This window comes from Parus major, chromosome 19 (assembly GCF_001522545.3).
Source record: "Parus major isolate Abel chromosome 19, Parus_major1.1, whole genome shotgun sequence".
NCBI lineage: Eukaryota > Metazoa > Chordata > Aves > Passeriformes > Paridae > Parus > Parus major.
In genome coordinates, this window is record NC_031787.1 from 6936154 (window position 1) to 6956875 (window position 20722).

The following is a 20722-nucleotide window of genomic DNA, read 5'->3' on the forward strand; positions in this document are numbered from 1 at the left end:
ACCACTCAGCCCGTGTTCTCTCCCTCCCGAGCCCCAAAAACAGAGCCGGGAACGGTCATCAATGGCGAGCGGCCCCTGCCCAGGCAGCACCGCCCGCCCGCTTCGCGCTCAGGAGAGAACACCCTGCTCCTCCTCGTGGCTTGTGACGCCGATCAGGTGCGATCACTCTCCTCTAGTGACCAACTACAGAAATGATCCCTGAAAGTATAGTCTTAACCCTACCCCGCCGCCCGCGCGCCTCCCTCCCGCGCACACCCACACGCAGCACACGCCGATCCCCGAACACCCGCCCCGCCAGCCCGCGGGAGCAGCCGGCGCGGCCCCGCCGAGCCCCCGCGGCCGCGGGAGCGCGCCCCGAGCCCCCCGGGAGCGCCCGCGCCCCGCGGAACGGCCGCGCGTGGCGGCGGGCGGGACACGCCCCCTTGATTTGCATGTTCTACCCTCGCTGGCCAATCAGATGCGCGGCTGCTGCGGCTCCGCCCCGAGACGCGCAGGCCCCGCCTGCCCCGCCCTGCGGACTCGCAGTTCTGGATGAGCACAACCCGAGATCCCCGATCCTGTAACGCGAATAAAACTGCACCGAACGTTTGGTTTCATCTACAAAATCCCCTATTCCTATGTGGCTACAAATCTGGTTGTCAAAATGTTTAAGGTCTTAAACCGTACCTTAAGCATTTGGCAGTACAAACTAAAACCCCATTCCTACAGCTGACGTTCAGAATTTCAGTTTTACAGTGCCTCATGTCCTTATCAGCACTTTACTAATAAAAGATTAGTTTTCTCTCAATTAATTAATTTTAATATATTTTTTTATTCGAGAACTATTCCCACTTAATGGAAAAGGCAGCTATAAATCATTTTGCTAATATATTTCACTCAGAAAACGGTATTCTACAAGCAGTATTCTGACTATTTTTTACCAGAAATAAAAGAATACAGGAAAAAGTAAATCTTTTCTGCCAGTACTTATCTAAACTTAGCTATTACCTTTTTTCAGAATCTTCTTCACTTTCATATAGTTCCCTTCCCTGACATACTCATGAAGGTCAGCCTCCAGGGAGTCTCCTTTTATACTTCCAAGCTTGACTGGGCATGGAAATGGGAGAGGGATGGGATGAGCCATCTTCTTTCCTGAACAGAACTGGGAAAAGGTAGGAAACATCATCCCTCTGCAAAGCACCTCAGCGTAAATAACTTATTTCTGACTTCAGAACCTGCAGTAGCTTAAATTTATGTCTGCTTCCTGCAGAAATATCCAGAGATGGAAGGGGAAAACAGCCTCCTGCCCTGCCTCAGAGTGCCCTGTGGGAACGGCCGGTGCGGGGGCACAAGTGGGACGGGAGAGGCGTCAACCGGGACATCACAGAACCTGCCAGGAGCAGCAGCCTCTCGGAGGGCACATAGGCGGCTCTCATCCAGCGGCATTCCCGGGTGAGGAATGCCCACTCCAGTCCCTTCCCAGAGCCCACGGACACCCGCGGCCCAGGCAGATCCGCTCACCCCGGCCCGAACGGCTCCGACGAGCGGGAACGGCCCCGACACGCGGGAACGGCTCCGCGCATGCGCAGCGCCGCCACCCGCCAGGTTCGCGCCAGGGTGGGGCGGGGGCGGGGCCAGACCGTGAGGGCAGGGATCGGTGGGTGGAGCCGGGAGCGCTCGCTGATCTCTGGGCGTGTCCGGGGCGTGTCCGGAGCGATCCGAGGCGTGTCCGGAGCGATCCGGGGCGTGTCCGGAGCGATCAGGGTCGTGTCCGGAGCGATCAGGGGCGTGTCCGGAGCGATCCGAGGCGTGTCCGGAGCCATCCGGGGCGTGTCCGGTGCCGGTGCGGCCCGGTGGCGGGGTCGCCATGCAGCGGGAGGTGGGCACGCTGCCGCTGGCCCCCGCCCTGCGCGCACGCCTCGCCGCCGCCGGCTTCCAGACGGCGCAGGAGCTGCTGGACACCGGCCCCTGCGGCCTGAGCAAAGGTACCGGCGGCCTTCGGCTCCGCGGGGCCTCCCCGGGATCTTCCGGGCCCTTTCCCCTTCCCTGTCCCGGCCCCTGGGACGCCCCAGTGAGGCCTCCGGGAAATGGGCACGGTGAATAATAAAGACGATTCTGGTAAAAGATCTGTTGACACTGATAGATGGAAATGGGATGCAGGAAAACGAAAGGATTCTCTTAGGCTCATCCCTCCTCTTTCCCCAGCTTCGTATTTCTTTTTACTATGCAATTTAAACAAAACAAGCCTGTTCGAAGTTAGAAAATTGCCTTTTTCAGGGAGTGTGTAGTGATTCCTCCCTGTGAGGGTGGGCAGGCCCTGGCACAGGGTGCCCACAGAAGCTGGGGCTGCCCCTGGATCCCTGGAAGTGTCCAAGGCCAGGCTGGATGAAGCTTTGAGCAACCTGGGATAGTGAAAGGTGACCCTGCCCATGGCAGGGGTGGAACTGGGTGGTCTTTACAGCCCCTTCCAACCCAAACCAGTCTGGGATTTTGATTATCAATTATTACTATCTATGACAATAAAAGTTTGAAGATCACATTGTTAGTACCAGGTCTGTGTGCATGTTGTCCTGAGAGGGTGAATATGGATCATTTTGTGTCCTGCTGCAGAATCAGTCACTGCTTATAAAATAAAGGTGGCGTTTTGTGGTTTTGGCTTCTCTAGAAATTGGAATCTCCAGGGAAGAGGCACTGGAAGCGCTGCAGGTGGTGAGGCAGGAATGTCACGGAGATGCAGCAAGGACAGCTGGGGGATCAGGTGCCACCAGGAAATGCACAGCCCTGGAGCTTCTGGAAGAAGAGCAAGCCCAGGGCTTCATCATCACCTTCTGTTCAGCACTGGACAACATCCTGGGAGGTGGAGTACAGCTGACAAAAATCACCGAGATCTGCGGAGCACCCGGTGTCGGCAAAACACAGCTGTGGTACTTCATTGTCCCATGACTCGTGTGCAACCAAGAATCACTTTTTGTTTAACTCAGCTGAGAAATAAGTCCATTTTTCTTGTTGTCGTGGCTGCAGTCTCTGATTCTTCTCCACATTATAAATATAATAACAATTGTACTGGTCCCTGTCCCGTGTATTCCTCAGCAGGAATGTCACTCCTGGAGTGAGCTGGGACAGCTCTGGGATGCAGATACTGATCTCTATTTCTGTTTGCCATGGCAGCATGCAGCTGGCAGTGGATGTCCAGATCCCAGAGTGCTTTGGAGGCGTTGCTGGAGAAGCCGTGTTCATTGACACTGAGGGAAGTTTTATGGTGGACAGAGTGGTGGACATTGCAGCTGCCTGTGTGCAGCACTGCCACCTTATTGCTGAGGCTCAGCAAGAAGAGGGTAGGTTGCTAATTCATTTCTTTCTGGAGGAGGCAAGGATGGAGTGAAACAAGTGTCTTGTAGGCTGCAGTGTTACTTTTGGAGTGTTTGCCAAGAGCTTTTTATTTCCACCTGTGTGTCTCAAACCCTGAACTACATCGGTATCTGGAGCAGACTGAGCTGGGCTACTTCAAAAATAATTATTTTTCTACATGGTGATTTTGTGAACATTTTGATCTTGGGGGTTTTGGGCAGCATGTGGGGTTTTGGTGTTTGCCCTTCCTCCTTTCCTCTTTTCTTTTCCTTCCTTCCAGTTTTTTAGCACATTAATGATCATATTTGCACCTGTTGAGCAAAACTGAGTGTTTTGTTTCAAAACACAGGAACAGGTGGGGAAAGAAAAGAGGAACAGAAGAATATTATGAGACAGTGTTGCTGCTGAAGGCCCATAGAGTAAAGCTGTAGCTGGAATTCAGCTCCTCCATATAGTTAATATAGCCAGACTGCTTTTAATAAGAGTTTTATTCTCTCATCAGTCTCTTGGGGATGAGGACACAACTTTTGTGTTATTCGTGGAGAATTTATGCACCAAACTTCTGTTTCAACTGAGGTTTTTTAAGACTGTATTAAACGAGTTACTGCCTGTATATTAAACAAGGGATGATTAATAGTCCCTGATGTCCTCTGGTGGTGTTCTGGCTTGAAAATGATTTACTGGAGAAGTTCTTGCTTCAGAAATAAATTTTTCATTGTTGGAGGCCTCCCTTGGTGGCTCCAGAGTGTCTGTGTGCAAATGCTGGGATAGCATCTGCTCACCACCTTCCTGACTTTCAAGCCAGATGGAAAATATGTTTCCACACTCCTTACCTTGCCTGTTCTGTTTCTGGGGGCTTTGCTGTTGCTATGTGTGGAGGGCAGGGTTTGGTGGGATGATGAAAGTAACAATATGCTCGTACAGAATTCTGACTCATTTACTCATCTGTTTGTTTTGTTCTCAGATCATCGGAAAGCTTTGGAGACTTTCTCTCTGGAAAATATCCTCTCTCACATCTATTACTTCCGTTGTCGTGACTACACAGAGCTGCTGGCCCAGGTCTACCTCCTGCCAGAATTCCTGTCAGAGCATTCCAAGGTAAGGGTTGTTGCAGGCTTCTCAGGAGGTGTCACTCATCTTCACGCTGAAGGTTTTTTGTCTGCTGTAGTAACAGGAGTAAACACCTTGGTACCTCATCAGCTTGGCAGTAAAATATTGGCTGATAGCAGAGTACAAATGTAAAGCCTTCTGCTTGTTTGCCTTTTCGTTCCTGTCCCAGTTACTCTCAAGAGTAATTTGCTTTTGCCATCCTCCTGAATTTCCACTCTGAGTTGAGGACACTGGGTCTGTGCTGCCACATGTTCCATTTCTGTGAGCACTGAGCTGTGAATCAGCACAGAACTGCTCCACACAAGAGCCACAGAACCAGGGGGTATGTGGTGACCATGAAGCTGGCATCAGAAAGGCTTGGTGCCACTGTTTTTGCCCTAAAAGATCACTGAGCAACAGAAATATCCTGTACCATCCAAGTGTCTCTTCTTTTCAGTGCATCTTCCGTTGCTACAAGCAACCAGAGCCTGCAGCTTGACTCTTGGGTGGACTGCAGCCAGAAAGTTTCTTAGTACCTAATGTCTTAGAGAAATGCTATTGTAAGGCAGATTTTCACCACCTCCCCTCCAGATTTCTGGGTTCTGCACTGCAGATCACTCCTTGTCAGGATCTGGGAAATATGACTGTGCCTTGGTCTATCAGAGCACAAATCAGTGCTAGATTAGAATGTCTTTTGTATATATTGCAAAATTTTTCATTCATGGGAGCTGTTGTGTTCTTGAAAACACAGATGGGAGCCTCACTTTTGCTCGGTGTAGTCTGGTATTTCCCTTTCCCTGCCAGGTACTAACGGTGCCCTGTTGTGTTTGCTCTTGTGGAAAGTACATGGCTTCATTAGCACAGTTCCACTGGGCTGCAGCTCCCTGGAACCATCTGTGCTGATTATCTGGGCTTGGCCTGCAGCCTGAAGTGCTGAAGGTTGCAGAAGAACCACAAGACCTTCTGCTGATTCCTTGGACAGGCTAGAAGCGACTTGACAGATTGCTCACTGCAGTCCAGCTCTCATTAAAATTAGTCTGATTCCTCTGGAGCCGAGTCTGGGACCACAGGAAGCCTCCAGATTTTAGGGTTTTTAGGAGAGGGAAAAAGTTGTAGAGGTTTAGAGATGAGAAAGATGTAGAGTTAGAGCTCCAAATGTGCCATTTAGAAATATGAATTAGTTTGAGGTCTTGTAATAATATGAGAAAGACTGATAGAAAATATTCTTGTAATAAAAAACCTAATTCTTTAAGGTCTGCTAGAAATTTAACTAAGTTGCATCTCACCTAGACATATTTTTAATAGCCAAGTTATATAACCACGTATACATTCCTGTCTGGCATGAGTCATGTTTATGCTGTTAAACTGATTGTTCTTAAAGGAATGATACATGAGGAAGATGTACAGACTCGTGGAAAAGAATTTGTAGGAAGAAGGGAAAATGAGAATACGATGAATGTCTTCTTTTAATCCCAACTATTTAATCTTCTTTTGCAAATTAAGAGGATTTTTTTTTTTTCAGTTGGAGGCCCAGGACCATTTCACAGTGATGTCTGTGCAGGCTTGTATGTTCCAGTCATAAAGAGACTTTCCAGTAATGAGTTAAATCAGTAATGCAGAAAATCAGGATTTTTGTGTCGTTTCTGCTTTGTTATCTTGTGCAGTAATGCAAGAGCTTGTAGATATCAAGGATCTGAGTGACACCTGAACATGCATGCACTGTAACACCATCCATCTCCCTCCTGTATTTCAGACTTGGGTCATCAAAACAGCCACAACAAATGAAGTTAGAATAAATCAAAATCCCAGACTAATGTTTATACAGTGTCGTGAGGGTGATGAGCCAGCAGCTGCAGTGTTCTCTGACTTCAGCTAATGATTGCTACAAAAGAAATAATTCAGCAAAGCAAACATCTCGAGGCAAGATAGATCCTCAGCTCCAGTGCAGTGTGCCTGGAATGTCTTTAGGCATCTGTTAAACATGTTTCCAAGACAGATCACAGATAACAGCTGAATTATCTCAGCAGTGGCTCCAGAGAGCCTGAATTCTGATTTGGATTTGGATTTACTTTTTTGAGGAAGAAGGTGGATTAATTGATGGTTGTGGAGAGTTGATTGAAGTACAGTTCTGCTGTTTAATGATTATTTTCTCCAGCTTCTCCTCTGCAAGGCTTTAAGTTCAGCTTTGCCAGTTGTATTCACCTAAGGATGATATAAAACACTCCAGTGCACTTAAAAACAGGTCTTGCTGCTTTTTGTCATTTTTTTATAGGATGGTAATGGCAGTATTTTATCTTTTCTCCTGCATTTAGGTCCGTCTGGTGGTGATTGATGGAATTGCCTTTCCCTTTCGCCACGACTTTGAGGACCTGTCGCTGCGCACGAGGCTGCTGAACGGGCTGGCACAGCAGCTCATCATCATAGCCAACGACCATAAATCAGCTGTAAGTCCAGGGCAGGCTTAAATCCCAAAAGATGCTACTTTTTTTGACAAAGAATTAAGGAAATGTGAATTGCTTTTGTCTCTAAATAGCAAAATAAAACTGCAGTAAGACCCTCCGCATTCACTCTTGCTAGTTTAGTTGGTAAACATACAGAGATCACAAAGGTAAAACACCTAAAAGGTGGCAAATTCCTAGACTTGCCAAAATAAGTAAAATTTGCATCAACAGCATCCTATGGATCTTAATTAAGTGGTAGTATGGCATTTTTAATGCTGTTTGCCATCATCTCCAATGATTTGCTTGGACAAGGAATGCTCCTCTGGTGACTTTACCTACAAAAAAACCTCGGAACATTCAGCAGTTCCAACACAACTTTCCACTCTCTATTTAAAAATAAACTATGGTTTTAGCATTCCTAGGGAGGAAAACCACTTTATCTGCTGGATTGGCCTCCTCTTCTGGCATCCATGGAAACCCAGAGCCTCCTTCCTGGGCATTGTTCCTACGTCACTGATGGTCTGGAGGCAGCAGACCCGCAGCCAGCAGATGGCACTGGGAAGCTGCAGCTGTTCCAGAAGTTGTTTTGGAAGTCTCTGGCAGCTCAGAGAAGCATTGTTTAGGAATTGGAGCTTCCCCAGCCCTCAAAATGGTGCTTGTGCCTCTAAGAGTGTCCAGGTGATTTGTGACCTTGTCACCCACAACACTCTGGTGCAGTTGGCTTTTGTTCCAAGCTGCTAAAAATAAAACTCCTCTTGTGCTTCCTCTGGGAGCTGTGGGAAGGGAAGAGCCCAGCATTCCCAAAGTGTCCTGACATGAGCTGTGGAGCTCCTTCCTGCTGCTCTGGGCACCAGGGAGATGATGTTCTGGGGTTTGCACAACCTCAGGTTTCCTGAGTGCTTTCCCCCACAGCTTGGTACGTGGTGACCTTGAAGAGCAGTTGCTGTCAGTGGACAATGTTTTTCTTTGGTCAAGGATGAAATACATAAATAATTTCTTCTGAACCAGGGAGCAGTTTAGTACAAAGTTGCTAAATAAACTCTTGCTAAAGGAGTCAGAGCTTCAGGAATGGTTTTACTTGGATTTGCCCTCTTGTTAGTGGTGTCTGAGTGAGTTCCATGAGCTGTGAGCAGGCTAAATCCAGCCTGCATGCCAGGGATTGCTTGTCAGGCAGCTCTGGATGCTCTAATATGGTAGGAAGTCAGATCCTAAAGCTGGACTCGGAGTGAGGATGCCCAGCCCTTCTCCAGCAGGGAGATGAGGAGGCTATTTGGGGCTGTTACCATGCACTTGTGATGAGTTACTTCTCTAAAATGTGCAATATCTGTGCTGGGCTCTCAGCTCTGTGAATGTTTTAGGGTGTGCCCAGTGGAACTGTTTGCTGTCACACACTTTTCTGAGCTGCTCCAGCAAGAATCATCTGAGCATGTCAAACAATGGAACTCTCTAGGGTCTTAGATGGGTACAATTTTTAATTTTTAATGAACTTTGTCATTAATATTCCTGGCTCTTTCCTGTCTTACTCACCCCCACTTCTACCAGGGATCGAACCTAGACTGTCTGTGAGCCTCCCACAAGTGATTTGGGCTGCGAAAACACTCCCCCACTCTGTCTGTTCACTTCCATTCTGCTTTGTGTTGTACCCACTTGTGCATTTTTAGACTACAAAGCACAGAAATTCAGGTAATCACCAGGCTAATACACATTGTGAGCAGCACCACCAAGTTCATTTACCCCAGGGACTGAGAGCTGGCTCCTTGTGGAGGGCCAGTGCAAGTCACCTGCAGCTAAACACAGATCCAAACAGCATTTAGGACAAATGTTGTGGGATAAATCAGTTGTGTGGAGCTTGCCTTCCTTGGGGAGGGAGAAATTGGGATTTCTTTAAAGTCTTGAATGAAAGAAATCTCCTATTCAAACCAAAAATAACATTTTGCAGGTTTCTCTTAATTTGTTCTGAAAAGATGAGGTACCTTTTCAGCCTCTCCTCATCACAGTTGCCAAGAATTTTGCCTGAGTAACTGCTTCATCAGTAAAAGCTTTTTTGAAAATTCCCTCTCTTCCCTCCCACCACTAATATGAATACCAGGAGATTTTCTTATTTCTTTGCTTCTGTTTCCCCTTTCAGGTAGTTCTGACAAACCAAATGACAACAAGAATTGGACAAAGCCAGTCTACATTGGTACCTGCTTTAGGTAAGTGTTTAGCTTTGAGTTGGAAATTGATATATGAGTTCCTTTACTTTGGCTTTATGTACCAAGAAAAATAATACAAAAAATGTACCTGGGAGCAGTAAACCTCTAGCAGGGATGTGGTGAGGAGAAGGTTAAATCACTCAAAAAGAAACCCAGCTTAATGGTTGCATACCCCAAACTAAGCTGCAATTTCCTAAATTCCCTGAGAACCATTCACTGCCTCTCCCAAACAGTCTAAATTGTTTATTTTCCCATTACCCTTGAATATGTCCCATTAATTATTTGCAAATGCATTTCTTATTTGCTGTACCACTGGAATTCTCTGCAGTTATGATGTAGAGGGAAGTTCTGTGTGGGATCCTCAGGCACAGCCTGCCCTGAGACAGGTTAAAGATTTTTTTTCTAGGCTGCTCAATTTTGCCCTGTAATGAGCAGATACCTCATCCATGCCTTTCTGCTGCAGTCACAGGGGAAAATAAAACAGTTCTGAAGTGGAGATTTCTACAAATTAAGGAAAGGTTCAGCATTTAAATCTTATTTCAGGCTGTAGCTTTGCATTATTTTATGATTCATTTAAAAGGCACAAATCCTTCAGTTTCTGTGAGCTAAGTAATGATTCCCTTGCTCTGGAGAGGAGAGGGAAGGGGACAGTACAAAGGCAAAGATGTTCCCAGAGTCTGTACAGGTACCAAACCATTTGGCAGAGATATAGGGTAAAATGAGCAAACACAGCCCATCTCCTGCAGGAATGTGAAGAACGTGGAATTTGGAGCTGTGCAAGCAGATCCAGCTCCCAGGATCAAACCCTTTTTGTCAGTTTTGCCTCTTGCTCTCTCTGATGGATTATTTTTGGCAGCCTTTCTGGCTACAAACTCAATTAAAGCTAATAGAGTCTGTCTTTTTTCACTGGCCAGCATTGTTTGGGAGCTGTTGTGTTTATTGAGTCATGGGGACAGTAAAGAATGTGAGGACATTCAGGGGAGGTTATAATTCCCAGATATCCTGCCTTGCCTTGTGCATAATTTCTTTCACAAACAATTAATTTGACATGACCTCCTGTGGAGCTGACTGTGACTCTCCCCAGTGTGTGTGACCACAGTATTGTTAAAGTGAGCAGTGTGAACTCTTCCAAAAATGCATCTTGGTCCCAGTTGGGAAAATATTTAACCAAGTGGTTTTGATGCTCTGCTCTGAAGAGATGGTGTTTCTAAAGTCCCATCATAAAGGCTAAGGAACCTCCCACTCCTCCATGGTTTGGTGAAACCAAAGGAACTGTTGAGGGAGGGGTCAGCAGCAAACCCCCAAGTAAAATCACTAAATTGGCTTTTTTCCCCCATTGCCTGAGAAACAGTTTTTTCATGAAAGCATTAATCTCTAAATTCTTATTCAGCTCCTTAGCAGAAGGGAAGATCTTAATTATGAGAAAAAAAAAGAAAAAAGAAAGAAGCACAGATGCTGCAAGGTATTAAGTCAGGAGCTTTATGAAGGGGACAGCTTTCTTTCCCACTAGTGATAGCTAAGCTGGGTGTTCCTAGACATTTCTACTAAATATATTTAGAAAGGAGGTCAAATACTAATCTACAGGCAGTTCAACTCTGAAATATCTCATTTTACAGTAGCATTTTTCACTCATATTCAATGCAGTTGGAAATGTGTTGGTGTGGAATTTGTAGCCATTGTAAAATGTGTTTTGATCTCTGCCTCAGAGCCATTTCTGAGAGCCAAAATCTTTAATCCCAGCTCAGATATAGTGGAGCAAGGTCTGGCAAGATGCCCAGAGGGTCTAGGTCTTCATTACAGTGGGATCATATTTTTTTTTCCTTCACTCTGCTCTAATAAATACCAGAGCACAGGGGGCACCAGCGGCTGGGGATGTGGAGGAGACCAGGGAGGGGTGGACAGGAAAGAGCAGGTGGACAGGGGAAACTTGACTGGTTTAAAATGCAATCCAGCTTTGTACTGCTGACAGGATAAACAGAGGAAAAAGCACCCAATCAAGATGTCTGTACAGTGACTTGTGGTCAGGTGTGAGCTGAAACAATGGGACTGAGTCCCTGGAGCAGGATAAAAATCCAAACTTCCTTCTCTCCACCACACCTTCCTGCTCCTTGCTTTTGGTTGTGTTATTTTGCATTTTGCTGTCAGAAGCAGAAGACTGCTTCAGGGGCCTTTAATACTTTAATAATCGTTGACTTTCTCCCAAAGCTGGTATCCCAAAGGGACTAATGTTTGCTCATAATTATGCCTGAGAGACAGAATATCACAGTTCTGAAGTAGGATTTAGATCTCCTCACCAGACTTCTTCAGTAGTAATTAGGCAAATCTCTTCTTCAAGCTGCCTCTGTTTTCAAGACTTGTCTAGTACCTGTCCTTTATTAGGCATCCATAAAATTTTTCTACAAATATGGAAGTATTGCATCAAGATATCCATAAAACATATGTACTACAGAGGTTATTCCTTGTCTCGGTGTATTTGTTGTGAAATCCTTGCAAGGATGAAAAAGATGTGATGCATCAGAGCAAAAAAGGCATATTTTGTTTTAATCATTGTTGGGGGAGGGGGTTTGAAGATTAATTTTATTTCAGCTTGCTGCTGGGGGTGGTGTAAGAGATAATGATCTGTCATTTTGTGTTCCTCAGGAGAAAGCTGGGGACACGCTGCCACTGTCCGTTTAATCTTCCACTGGGACAACAGTCAGAGGTGAGGGAAAACGTGAGGAAAATCCATGAAAATACAAGAATGGCACTGGAAAATCTTTCAAACTGGCCATGGGGGCCAAGCAGAGGTTTGAATTTGGCTCCTGGCCTTGCTCTGCTACATCCCAGACTCCCAAGGCTCAGGAATTTTCTCATTCAGTCTGGGACAGTGTGGGCTGAACTGTCAGGTTCCTCCTCCCCACCATGGTGGGTTCTTCCTGACAAGATGCCATGGTTTATAAAAGTGTAGTGTCCTAATGGCAGTTGTTCACACACAAGGATTTAGGATCTGATGGCTGAGTAGAAAATTTCATTTACTATCTGCATTTTGTGAGATAAGGGTGGGGTTTTTTTTGAGTAAAACTTACTTTAATGTGAATTTTTGCCATAGACTCAGTGCAGGTATTGAGCTGGTGGGTCACAAGGTGGTTTTTATGCCCCACTCTGAAGAGGTGAAATTTCAACAGTCTTATTATAAAGAACCTCCCACTCCTCCATGGTTGGTTGTAGCCACTATAATTACTTTGAGAAGAATTTTTTTTGCTTCAATGTTTTCCTCCCCTGTTAGTCCAAAGCCAGAGATGCCAAAGAGGGTTTTAAAGCCACGTAGCCAGTGACCCTCAGGACAGGCTGCTGACCCTGAGCTTCAGGGCTTGAACCTTCTCAAAACTGTGAAATTCTGTTTGTTGCAATGAGATCTCCTCTTGCTTCCTGATTCTTTTTTCCCTTCTTTACATTGCAAGGTCATTTCTCTTTCCTGGTCAGTTAAATTTGTCCTGTATATAACATCATCATGCAGCAGCTTGAGATTAAGGAGCTGTGCTATAATTCCCTAATCTTGTGCAAACAGTGAGCAAAAATGCTGCTGGAATGTTGTTGTGCAGAGTTTTGCTTGTTGAATTTGAAAGAAAAATGCAGTGACACTTTCTTGGGGAGTTTTGTTTTTACATTCTAAGTTTGAAGGCAATGCAGGATGATTACAGCAGGCTGTTTAATTTGGAATTAAATTAACATCACTGATTAGTTAACAGTCTTTTTAGGACAAGTTGCATCAACATAATGATTGCAGAGTGAACAAAAGTTAATTTTATATATGAAAAGAACTTTTTTTCTTGTGCAACAGAGCTAGGAAGGCTGCAAATAGAAGTTCCAGAAAACAAGCCAAGGACAGACAAACCTGGCTTATTTACTGATGTAAATCTGCAGCTGACATGGAGTGGGGCCTGCAGAAACAGCAACTCTGGATACAAATGTAAAAGTAGAAATAGCTCAGTGCTGTCTTATTTCTGCACAGGCTGCCCATAGCTGATGATCCCATTGTGGTTTTGTTGTTTTCATACCAGGTTATTGAGGCACAAAGATCATTTGAGGATCCATTTGCCTTTTATAAAATACTTTTGAAGTGTCTTTGGCCAACTCTGATACCTGTCTCCTCCTTTCTCTCTACTACTGAAAATGTCAGAGATGAATTCTAAGGGTTCTCTTTGCTGGGAAGAAAGATCCAGTTGAGTCAGAGGCTCCAGCTGAGCTCTTGTGAAAGCCTGGCTTCTGCAGCTCCAGATTTGGGCAATTTTGTCAAGTATAACCCAGCATTTGAGTGTTCTGAGGAATTCCCTGTGTAGCTAACATGAAGTGGCAGCGTTCCTCAGGCTGTAATTACGTGCTCTCTAATAGAATGGCACCTCAGGGAGGAAAAAACCCCCCGAAAATAATTAACAGGATTTTTGGCAGGGTGTCTTGCTACAGAGAGCAGAACACTTTCTAGATTGCCTTATGTAAGTGTGAGTTTTGGGGAGGTGGGCATGGTGCAGCCCTGGCAAGGGTTGAATACCCCTTTCCTTTTAAGCTGCTTTGCAATTTTCTCTCTATATTATGCAAGCATTTACTATAGAACACAAATCAAGGTGTATTGCTTAGAATCTAAATGCAGCAAATCAGGGAAGTGTCAGAGGAGAAATAAAAAGGAAACTATTTTCTCAAGGTTGTGCTATGTGTCAGTGGCAAGGGCAGGCTTAGAAATAGAACATCTCCAGCTGCTGGGTTATATTGACAGGCTTGTGAGATCTCTGGAAAAAGCCTCTCTGGAAGTACTGGAATTCTTGAAGGTCTCTCCCAGCTTTGAGAGGTCAAAGAACAAGTGATTAATGGAGTAAGGAAGAGTTGTGCTCAAAACCCTTTTTGTTTGCATTTTAAGAAAGTGACATTTGGAATTAATTCATGATGAGTATTGTTCCAAAAATGTCATCAAATACTGTGATGAAACAAGGCTAATTAATCATTCACTCTTTTTAGTAGGTCTAGATTGTGTTTGAGCTGACAGGTCATGTAAGGATGGGAATCCACATTTTGAATGACCTATATGAAAATACATCCCTAAGAATTCCACTGGTACTGTAGGAAAACTTGTGTCTAGTCACTGTCTATTTGGTATGTTTATTAGTGTATTAATTAATTAAAATTACCTGGGGTTTGTTTTACCAGGTTGGCCACGTTGTACAAATCACCAAGTCAGAAGGAATCCACCGTAGCCTATCACATCACAGTGAGTATTCCTTTGGGGATGGAAATTCACAGGTGGGAGCAGTGTCAGCTGGAAAGGAATTTCACACAAATCTCAGAGTGGTCTTTGCTTTCTTAGTGTTGCTTTTCAGCTGCCTTCTGAAGGGAAGCATTAATAGTGGGATATCTCCAGATTTAGGGCTAATTTGCTCATTTTTTCTTTAGAAAAGTGGTCCAGCGTTTTGTCTACTCAAAATACTTTTGATTTCCAGATCAAACTTTCAGGCAGCCTGTCTGCCTCTGTTCTGCTGCTGGTGCTGCTTATTTTATCTGCCCCTGATGTTAACTTTTGCCCTAAATGCAGTTTTAACCAGATCACCAGGAGTGATCTGAGCCTTCATTTTGGGAGACCTGAACAGTTTTCTCTCTGGTCAGGTAGGGTGTGGTTTCTCAGGTGCCTCTTTGCATCTGTTCCAGCTGAGTTCATCTTGAGGGATGAGAATGACCAGAATTAAACCAGGTTTTCCAGAGGCCTCACCAGTGCTTTGTTCCATAGGTATTTCCCCAGCTCTATGTGTGGTGTAACCCACCCAGTTTATCCTACACTGACCCTGCACCAGCCAATATACACAGATTTTTCTCTTCTGTCCCTATCATAGAAGGAGATTCCAGCTTATGGCTGGAGTCCTTATTCATCCCTAGTTAAATCCTGTGATTATTTCCTGTTGTGGAGTGCTTAGATACATATTAATGAGAAGAGATGCTGTCTAAGCTGTATTTAGGTTTAAAAAGACAGCACCACTCAACCCTTACATCCTCAGATGTCAGATCCATAGGTACAATTCCATAACTATTTGCTACATGTCCTCATGGAAACATGTTGCCATAGCATTTTCTGCAGATTTTAATGCTGCCATCAGATGAGGTCCTCAAACTTTCAAACAGAAATCAGATTTTTTTTTTCCCCACACTCCTGAATGTATTCACCTGGACAGAAGAAATACTGCAAATATATACTTTTATAAAGACTGGAAGGGGAAGTGGGATTACATCCCAAGGTTGGTTGGATCATGTGATATGAGTCCTTTTTTCTCCAGCTGACAAACAGATGGATTTTATCTTAGTTTAATTGCCTTTTTCTTTCAGTTTTATAAGCACCATAAGACATCTATGCTCTCTTCTGTGTGAATGCACACTATCTTGAAATGGAATTGAGAGTGAATCCTAATCGAAGATTAGTTAAAATTTAAGATTATCCCTGTGTTTTTTCCCCTTAATCCTGATGAATTGCTTCAGCAGATGATTTCTTTTAGTAAAAAATGGATTATCCCCATTTCTTTCATGAAATTCAGGTCTGATAACAGTCTGCTGTTACCATTTCTCATTCCATAGTTAAACTGAAAGATGTCAGTACATGTCCAGTGTTTCCAATTCAGATTTGTGTATAACCAGCATACAAAAAAAAAAAAAAAAACTTAAAAAAAAATTTCCTTAGGACTCAGAAATGTGCAAATGAGGTTCATTGGTACCATTTGCAAAGCAGCTTCTCAGTACCCATGAGCTGATGAAATGTGTAAATTCATGAGTGAGCTCTGGGATTTTTTTATCCCTGTCCTTTCCAGCACACTGGAGTCAGTCACCACTCTGAGGGGGCTGTGGAACTCCTCTCCCATGAAATCCTTTCTTCCACAGGCTGATAAGGATTCATTCTTAAATGCAGAGTATAGAAATGGAAATTGATTTATGCACAAGGGAGTAAGTAGCTCGGCTGATTCACCTGAATTTCCCAGGAATGTGACCTGATTATTTCATAGTGAAAGACAGAGACCCAGGATCTAAATTCCGGGTAGGAATTGTGTTTCCCTGAATTGTGGAGGGTGTGCCAGGCCAGCAATGGGAGCGCTGCTCAGGTAATAAAGACATCTACCCTTGCCAGTCCTGCTGCAGAGGGTGTAAATCCAGAGGACATCAAGGAACAATTCAAAATGACAGAAGACTGAGCTTTGTCCTTGGAGACAAAGGATGTGAGCAGGCACATCCTCACCATCTGAAACTCACTACCAAACCTCACAAATATACACAAAATTCTTGCATTTTCAAGGTACTGCCTGGAACCAAGTGCAAGACACCCATCCTGGGCAGCCTGCTTTATGTTCTGGCCCTTATAACCCTTGGAATGCTTTCACTGGGAGTCAGCATTCTGGATTAAGTGGATACTTGGCTACAGATCCACCTTTGTGCCTCAGGGAAATGGCAGAGATTAGATGCAGTGAAACATTAAACTTGAAGATTCCCCATTATGCTCTTTAGAATAACACTTGAGTTGCTTATAAATAGCAGAGGGGCTGCACAGATCCTGCCCTTGTAACACCTCTTGATGTTTGTTCCTTTAAAAAGCCTGGGTTGGGTGAGGTGAGGCATTCAGAAATAGAAATACAGAATGGGAGACTTAAACAAGACATTTTGCTGGGATTTGGGATTGATCTTGGTGTGGGACACACTGGCATTTGGGAAGAGTCACGTCTGATGGTAATTCTGCCTGCTTTCCTCACACTGCACCAACCCAAAATGTCAGCGTTCCTGAAATGCTCTCGTCCCCACATTGTCTCTACTTGAGCATTTTGGATCAGCAAAGCAATTTTGTGTTCTGATTAATGCCTTTTCCTCGCTAAGTCTGCACTCAGAGTCTTCACTGAGCTGTCAGCAGTGCTCTCTGCACCGCATTTGTCTGGAGATGGCAATTCAGAGTTGCAGGCTTCACACAACATCTCATCATCTCCATCTGCATCCATGACATGTTTAACTAACTGACTTGGAGATCTTTCATATTTTAAAATGGTTAAAAATTAAATTGTGAACTGCAGAAAATACGAGTGGTACTAGGCCAGATAGATCACTTCAAGCACTCTCCTGAGTAGCAGCATGTAGTTTTCACTTCTACATTTAGTTTTTGGCAGTCAAAGGTTTTCATCCCATTGTGTCCCATAAATTACTATGCTGGAAGAGTCTTTGCAGTCTAGAGACAGATTCAGCTCTGCTGTTCTCTTACAATGTCTCATTGATGTTTTCAGTTCATTAAGTAGGTACACGGAACAAAAATATCCTAGGTTGTAGAAATTCACAGTTTTGTTTCTGAAAATGACTGAGGCAATTAATCCAGTCATCTCCTTGCTTCTGTGGGAGCTGATGGATTTGTCTTTTGATTTATTTAAATAGGCAACATAAGTTAATTTACAGAGAAGCAGTTTTTCATAGCCATAGGGGTGATAAACAGTAAAATGAAAGTGATAGCCTGGTTGATGAAAATAAAATATCTTTAAAAAACAAAATGAGCAGACATAAGTTGGCACATGTGTTCTAAAGTTTGCAGTGCTGAGCTTAACCTGGTCTATAAACATTCAGTGGCTGCTCATCCTGAATAAATGACAGCATGATCTTCTGGGGACTGGTTACTCATGCTTTCTATCCCTACAAGCCTTAGCACATGATTTTCCTTCCATCTTCCAGTCCCATGGCTTCCGAGATGTGCAGCCTCCAGCTGTCACTCACAACGCACAAGGAACTGAGCTGAACCCTCGGAAACGGCCACGGACAGAGGAGGAGAAGCAACAGTGATTCCAAAGTGGAATGTTAAAAACCTGCAGGAGAGCAGTGGCAGAGTGAACACGCAGCCAAAGGCAGCCTGAGAGACTCTCAGCTTCACTTCCTGCTCAGGACTTTATTTGAACATTAATACTGCAACGTGCAAATTCCTGTGGCACAAAATTCCTTTGTGTATGACATAATTGTACTTTTATAATAAAAAATCTATGTTTTCTATAACAAACAGTTTCAGCTTTAGGGTTGGGGCTGTTTGTTTGTTTGTTCGTTTGTTTGTTTTTTGGGGGGGGGTGGGCTACAACCATCTTTCACACTGGGTAAAATGACAATGAAATGAGAGCCTCTAACACAGCACATTTAATGACAGGCATGTGGATCAGTCATCTGGCTTTGTGTGTACCTGAATTTTAAGGAGGTTGGATGCAGCACTGTGTGCTCACCACGGGCTCAGAGCAGGACACAGGCAGTGGATGCTGGAAGAGAAATGCAGCTTTCTGTGCTACACCAGAGTGGGGCTTTAGCCCTCACCTGCCGCAAAGTCCTTGGTCAAGGACAATCAAAGCTCTGCTTTGAACTTCTCATTTATCCTGTAGTGGCAACAAGAGATGAAAGGCTGTATCTGAAGGACAAAGGATTTAATCTAGCACGATAATTTTATCTTCCTGTCTCAGTAAGTGGGAATATTTTACCGTGGCTCAGGCTTGAACCAAACTGCTGCATAGCCCTTACTTCCACGTTCTTCATTTCATTTCTTGCTGTAATCAGGATCTCTTTTGTTCATGGCTGTAATAAAGAGGAAACCCAGACTTAGGCACCAGCAATATCAGCAGCTCCAGAGTCTAAACCCAGAGAATGAAAGTATACTGAAAGCACAGCAGCTCTTTGTCCTCTTTTTATTAAGAAAAAGCAAATCAAGGAGATTATTAGAGGAGAAGAAAGGTGCTGCACTGCAAAACAGTAATTACTTCAATTATGAGGAGTGTTTGTACACATGCACAGAGATGACCCCTTTTGGCAGAGCACTCGGTAACGTTAGAGCTGAGGAAACTCAGCCAGCAGCTAAATGGAGAATTCAAGTTGTGGGAGTCACTATCTTAAATTTTTTATTTAGTATACACTAAACTGACTTTGCCTTGAAACGAAATTCAGTGCTGAATCTGAGTCATAAAATCTCCCTATTCAAAAAAGGCTGCAAAAAAAAAAAGGGGGGGGGGGGAGGCAGTGGTTTTTGCATCATTATAAGGTTTAGATAAAAATTACGTAATAAAATATTAAAGGGAAAAGTATTGAGTTGCCATGCAGCAAACTGGGCTGTGTCAAAATTTAAAAACTATGAGTCAGGGAGAAGCTCTGAAGCAAGCAGCATGACATAGGGGAAGAGAGGCAGCGGGATCTGTGACTCAGACAAACATTTCAATGCAGGAGACACAGGCAAACAAAAGGATCCTACCGCATGTGATGTCAGCAAGCAAACGCTCCCGTTTGGGAATAAAGGCTTCCTACGTATTGCAGTGCAGGAGGAGGGGGGAGCTGGCACTGAGCTCTTGCCGACGTAGCCACGAGGAAAACCATCCATTAGGAATGTTGGAGCAATATTTTCAGGAGCTCTCCTGGTTCCTGGTGATAGCTGCTATCTAAGGGGTTTGGTAATTATGGAAAAATCCATTTCTCTCAGTGCATTGTGCTGGGATTTAACACCCTCCACACGTCCTTCTGTGTGTGAGCAGAGTAACAGTGTGGCTCCTATATACTATTAATTCCAGCTGACTGGTGGTTTTAATTTTGTTTGTAGTGGAGTCGCATCCAGAAGCCCCAGCTGAGATGCTGATCCTGTTATAACAAGATAAATGGTCTTGGCTGAGTAAATGTTAGAGCTTCCAGTATTATGTGCATCATTATTCAAAAAAAAAAGATACACAGTTACTGGTTAACAGTGGGAGTTATAATATGTCCAGAGGAAACATTGGAGGCTCTCTACAGTGAGATTTTTAAATTTTTCTCTCTTTTTTTCCTATTGAAGCTATTATAAAAATCAGCTCTGCAGACCAGAACTGAGAGAAAGATCTGTTGGCGGAGACAAAATTAGATTAAATGAGCCAGATTTCGTTCTCATCTGCTGGAGACAAGGAAGCTGTTCCAGGCTCAGAATTGCAGAGAAAGAAAAAATTTGACCGTTGCCTCACCAGTAAATCTTCCATAGCAAGTTGATTTTTTCCTATATGTGCCTGGAATTCTCATGCATGTCACAGCAAATGCCCAATAGTGAGGGGCAGAAGAGAATTTTATCACTGCACAAAAAGTGAGATTCTAAGTAGCCAACCACATGGCACTGCATCAAAAAGAAAATGGGTTGTTTGATTTGCTGCTTAAGTCCCAGTTTACTGAAAGCCAAGGGCTTTAACTGTCATGCTGAGTTGGAAATTATTCCATTTTGTGGGGACGACATTTACTTGTGGTGGAAGAACTTATTTTGTCACCACAACAAGAACCCAGATCACACCACAGGCCTTGGCAACAGGCAAACAATGCGGTCACAGGAGAATTCTCAAGCCCTGAGTCCTTCTTTGAAACTCTTTGGTTTGTACAGGGAAAATAACAATTTATTTGTTCCTGATTTGATGTGTTCTGCACCTTTTCCATTATGAAATACTGGGAAAGCAGCAAGCCTCTAAGTAGAGTAAATTTGAGAAAACGTGAAGAAATAACTTAACTGGAGGTACAAAGGTGTAGCCAAGGTTCAAAGTAGGAAATCAGTTTCCTATTGAAGTCAGTCACAAAGTGATTGATTTGTGTGGAAAGGAGATTTGGCCACTAACCTGAGTGTTGAATACAGAGCAGAGAAAAGTACATTTAAAGTATAATAACCATTTTCCT

At 44.1% G+C, this 20722-nt stretch overlaps 2 protein-coding genes and 1 non-coding gene across 10 annotated transcripts in view; 1 reads left to right on the plus strand and 2 right to left on the minus strand.

Annotated features, from left to right (window-relative positions):
• LOC117245313 lies at positions 1-214 on the minus strand. Its single transcript, XR_004499912.1, has one exon. It is a non-coding gene; the product is annotated as a small nucleolar RNA U3 (small nucleolar RNA).
• Positions 1-1584, minus strand: part of TEX14 (testis expressed 14, intercellular bridge forming factor) — a 25542-nt gene extending 23958 nt beyond the window's left edge. For all 5 annotated transcript variants that reach the window (XM_015646508.2, XM_015646507.2, XM_015646509.2 and 2 more), the window contains exons 1-2: positions 1501-1584; positions 988-1141 (exon numbers count right to left, since the gene is read on the minus strand). In XM_015646508.2, coding sequence (XP_015501994.2) covers positions 988-1123 — 136 coding nt within the window. In that variant the 5' untranslated portion in view covers positions 1124-1141; positions 1501-1584. The remainder of the gene's footprint in view (positions 1-987; positions 1142-1500) is intronic.
• Positions 974-18074, plus strand: RAD51C (RAD51 paralog C). Of its 4 annotated transcripts, XM_033518828.1 has the most exons (10): positions 977-1151; positions 1250-1584; positions 2645-2903; positions 3148-3314; positions 4292-4425; positions 6729-6860; positions 8986-9052; positions 11693-11753; positions 14231-14291; positions 17756-18074. In XM_033518828.1, exons 1-10 carry the CDS (start codon positions 1093-1095, stop codon positions 17861-17863), a joined length of 1383 nt encoding a protein of 460 aa, XP_033374719.1. In that variant the 5' UTR covers positions 977-1092; the 3' UTR covers positions 17864-18074. The 4 variants fall into 4 exon arrangements, with proteins under 4 accessions (XP_033374721.1, XP_033374720.1, XP_033374719.1 ...); XM_033518830.1 differs by lacking the exon at positions 11693-11753 and having other exon boundaries at positions 974-1151; positions 17756-17869; XM_015646512.1 differs by lacking the exons at positions 977-1151; positions 1250-1584 and adding an exon at positions 1756-1964.
• Positions 18075-20722: the final 2648 nt, after the last annotated feature.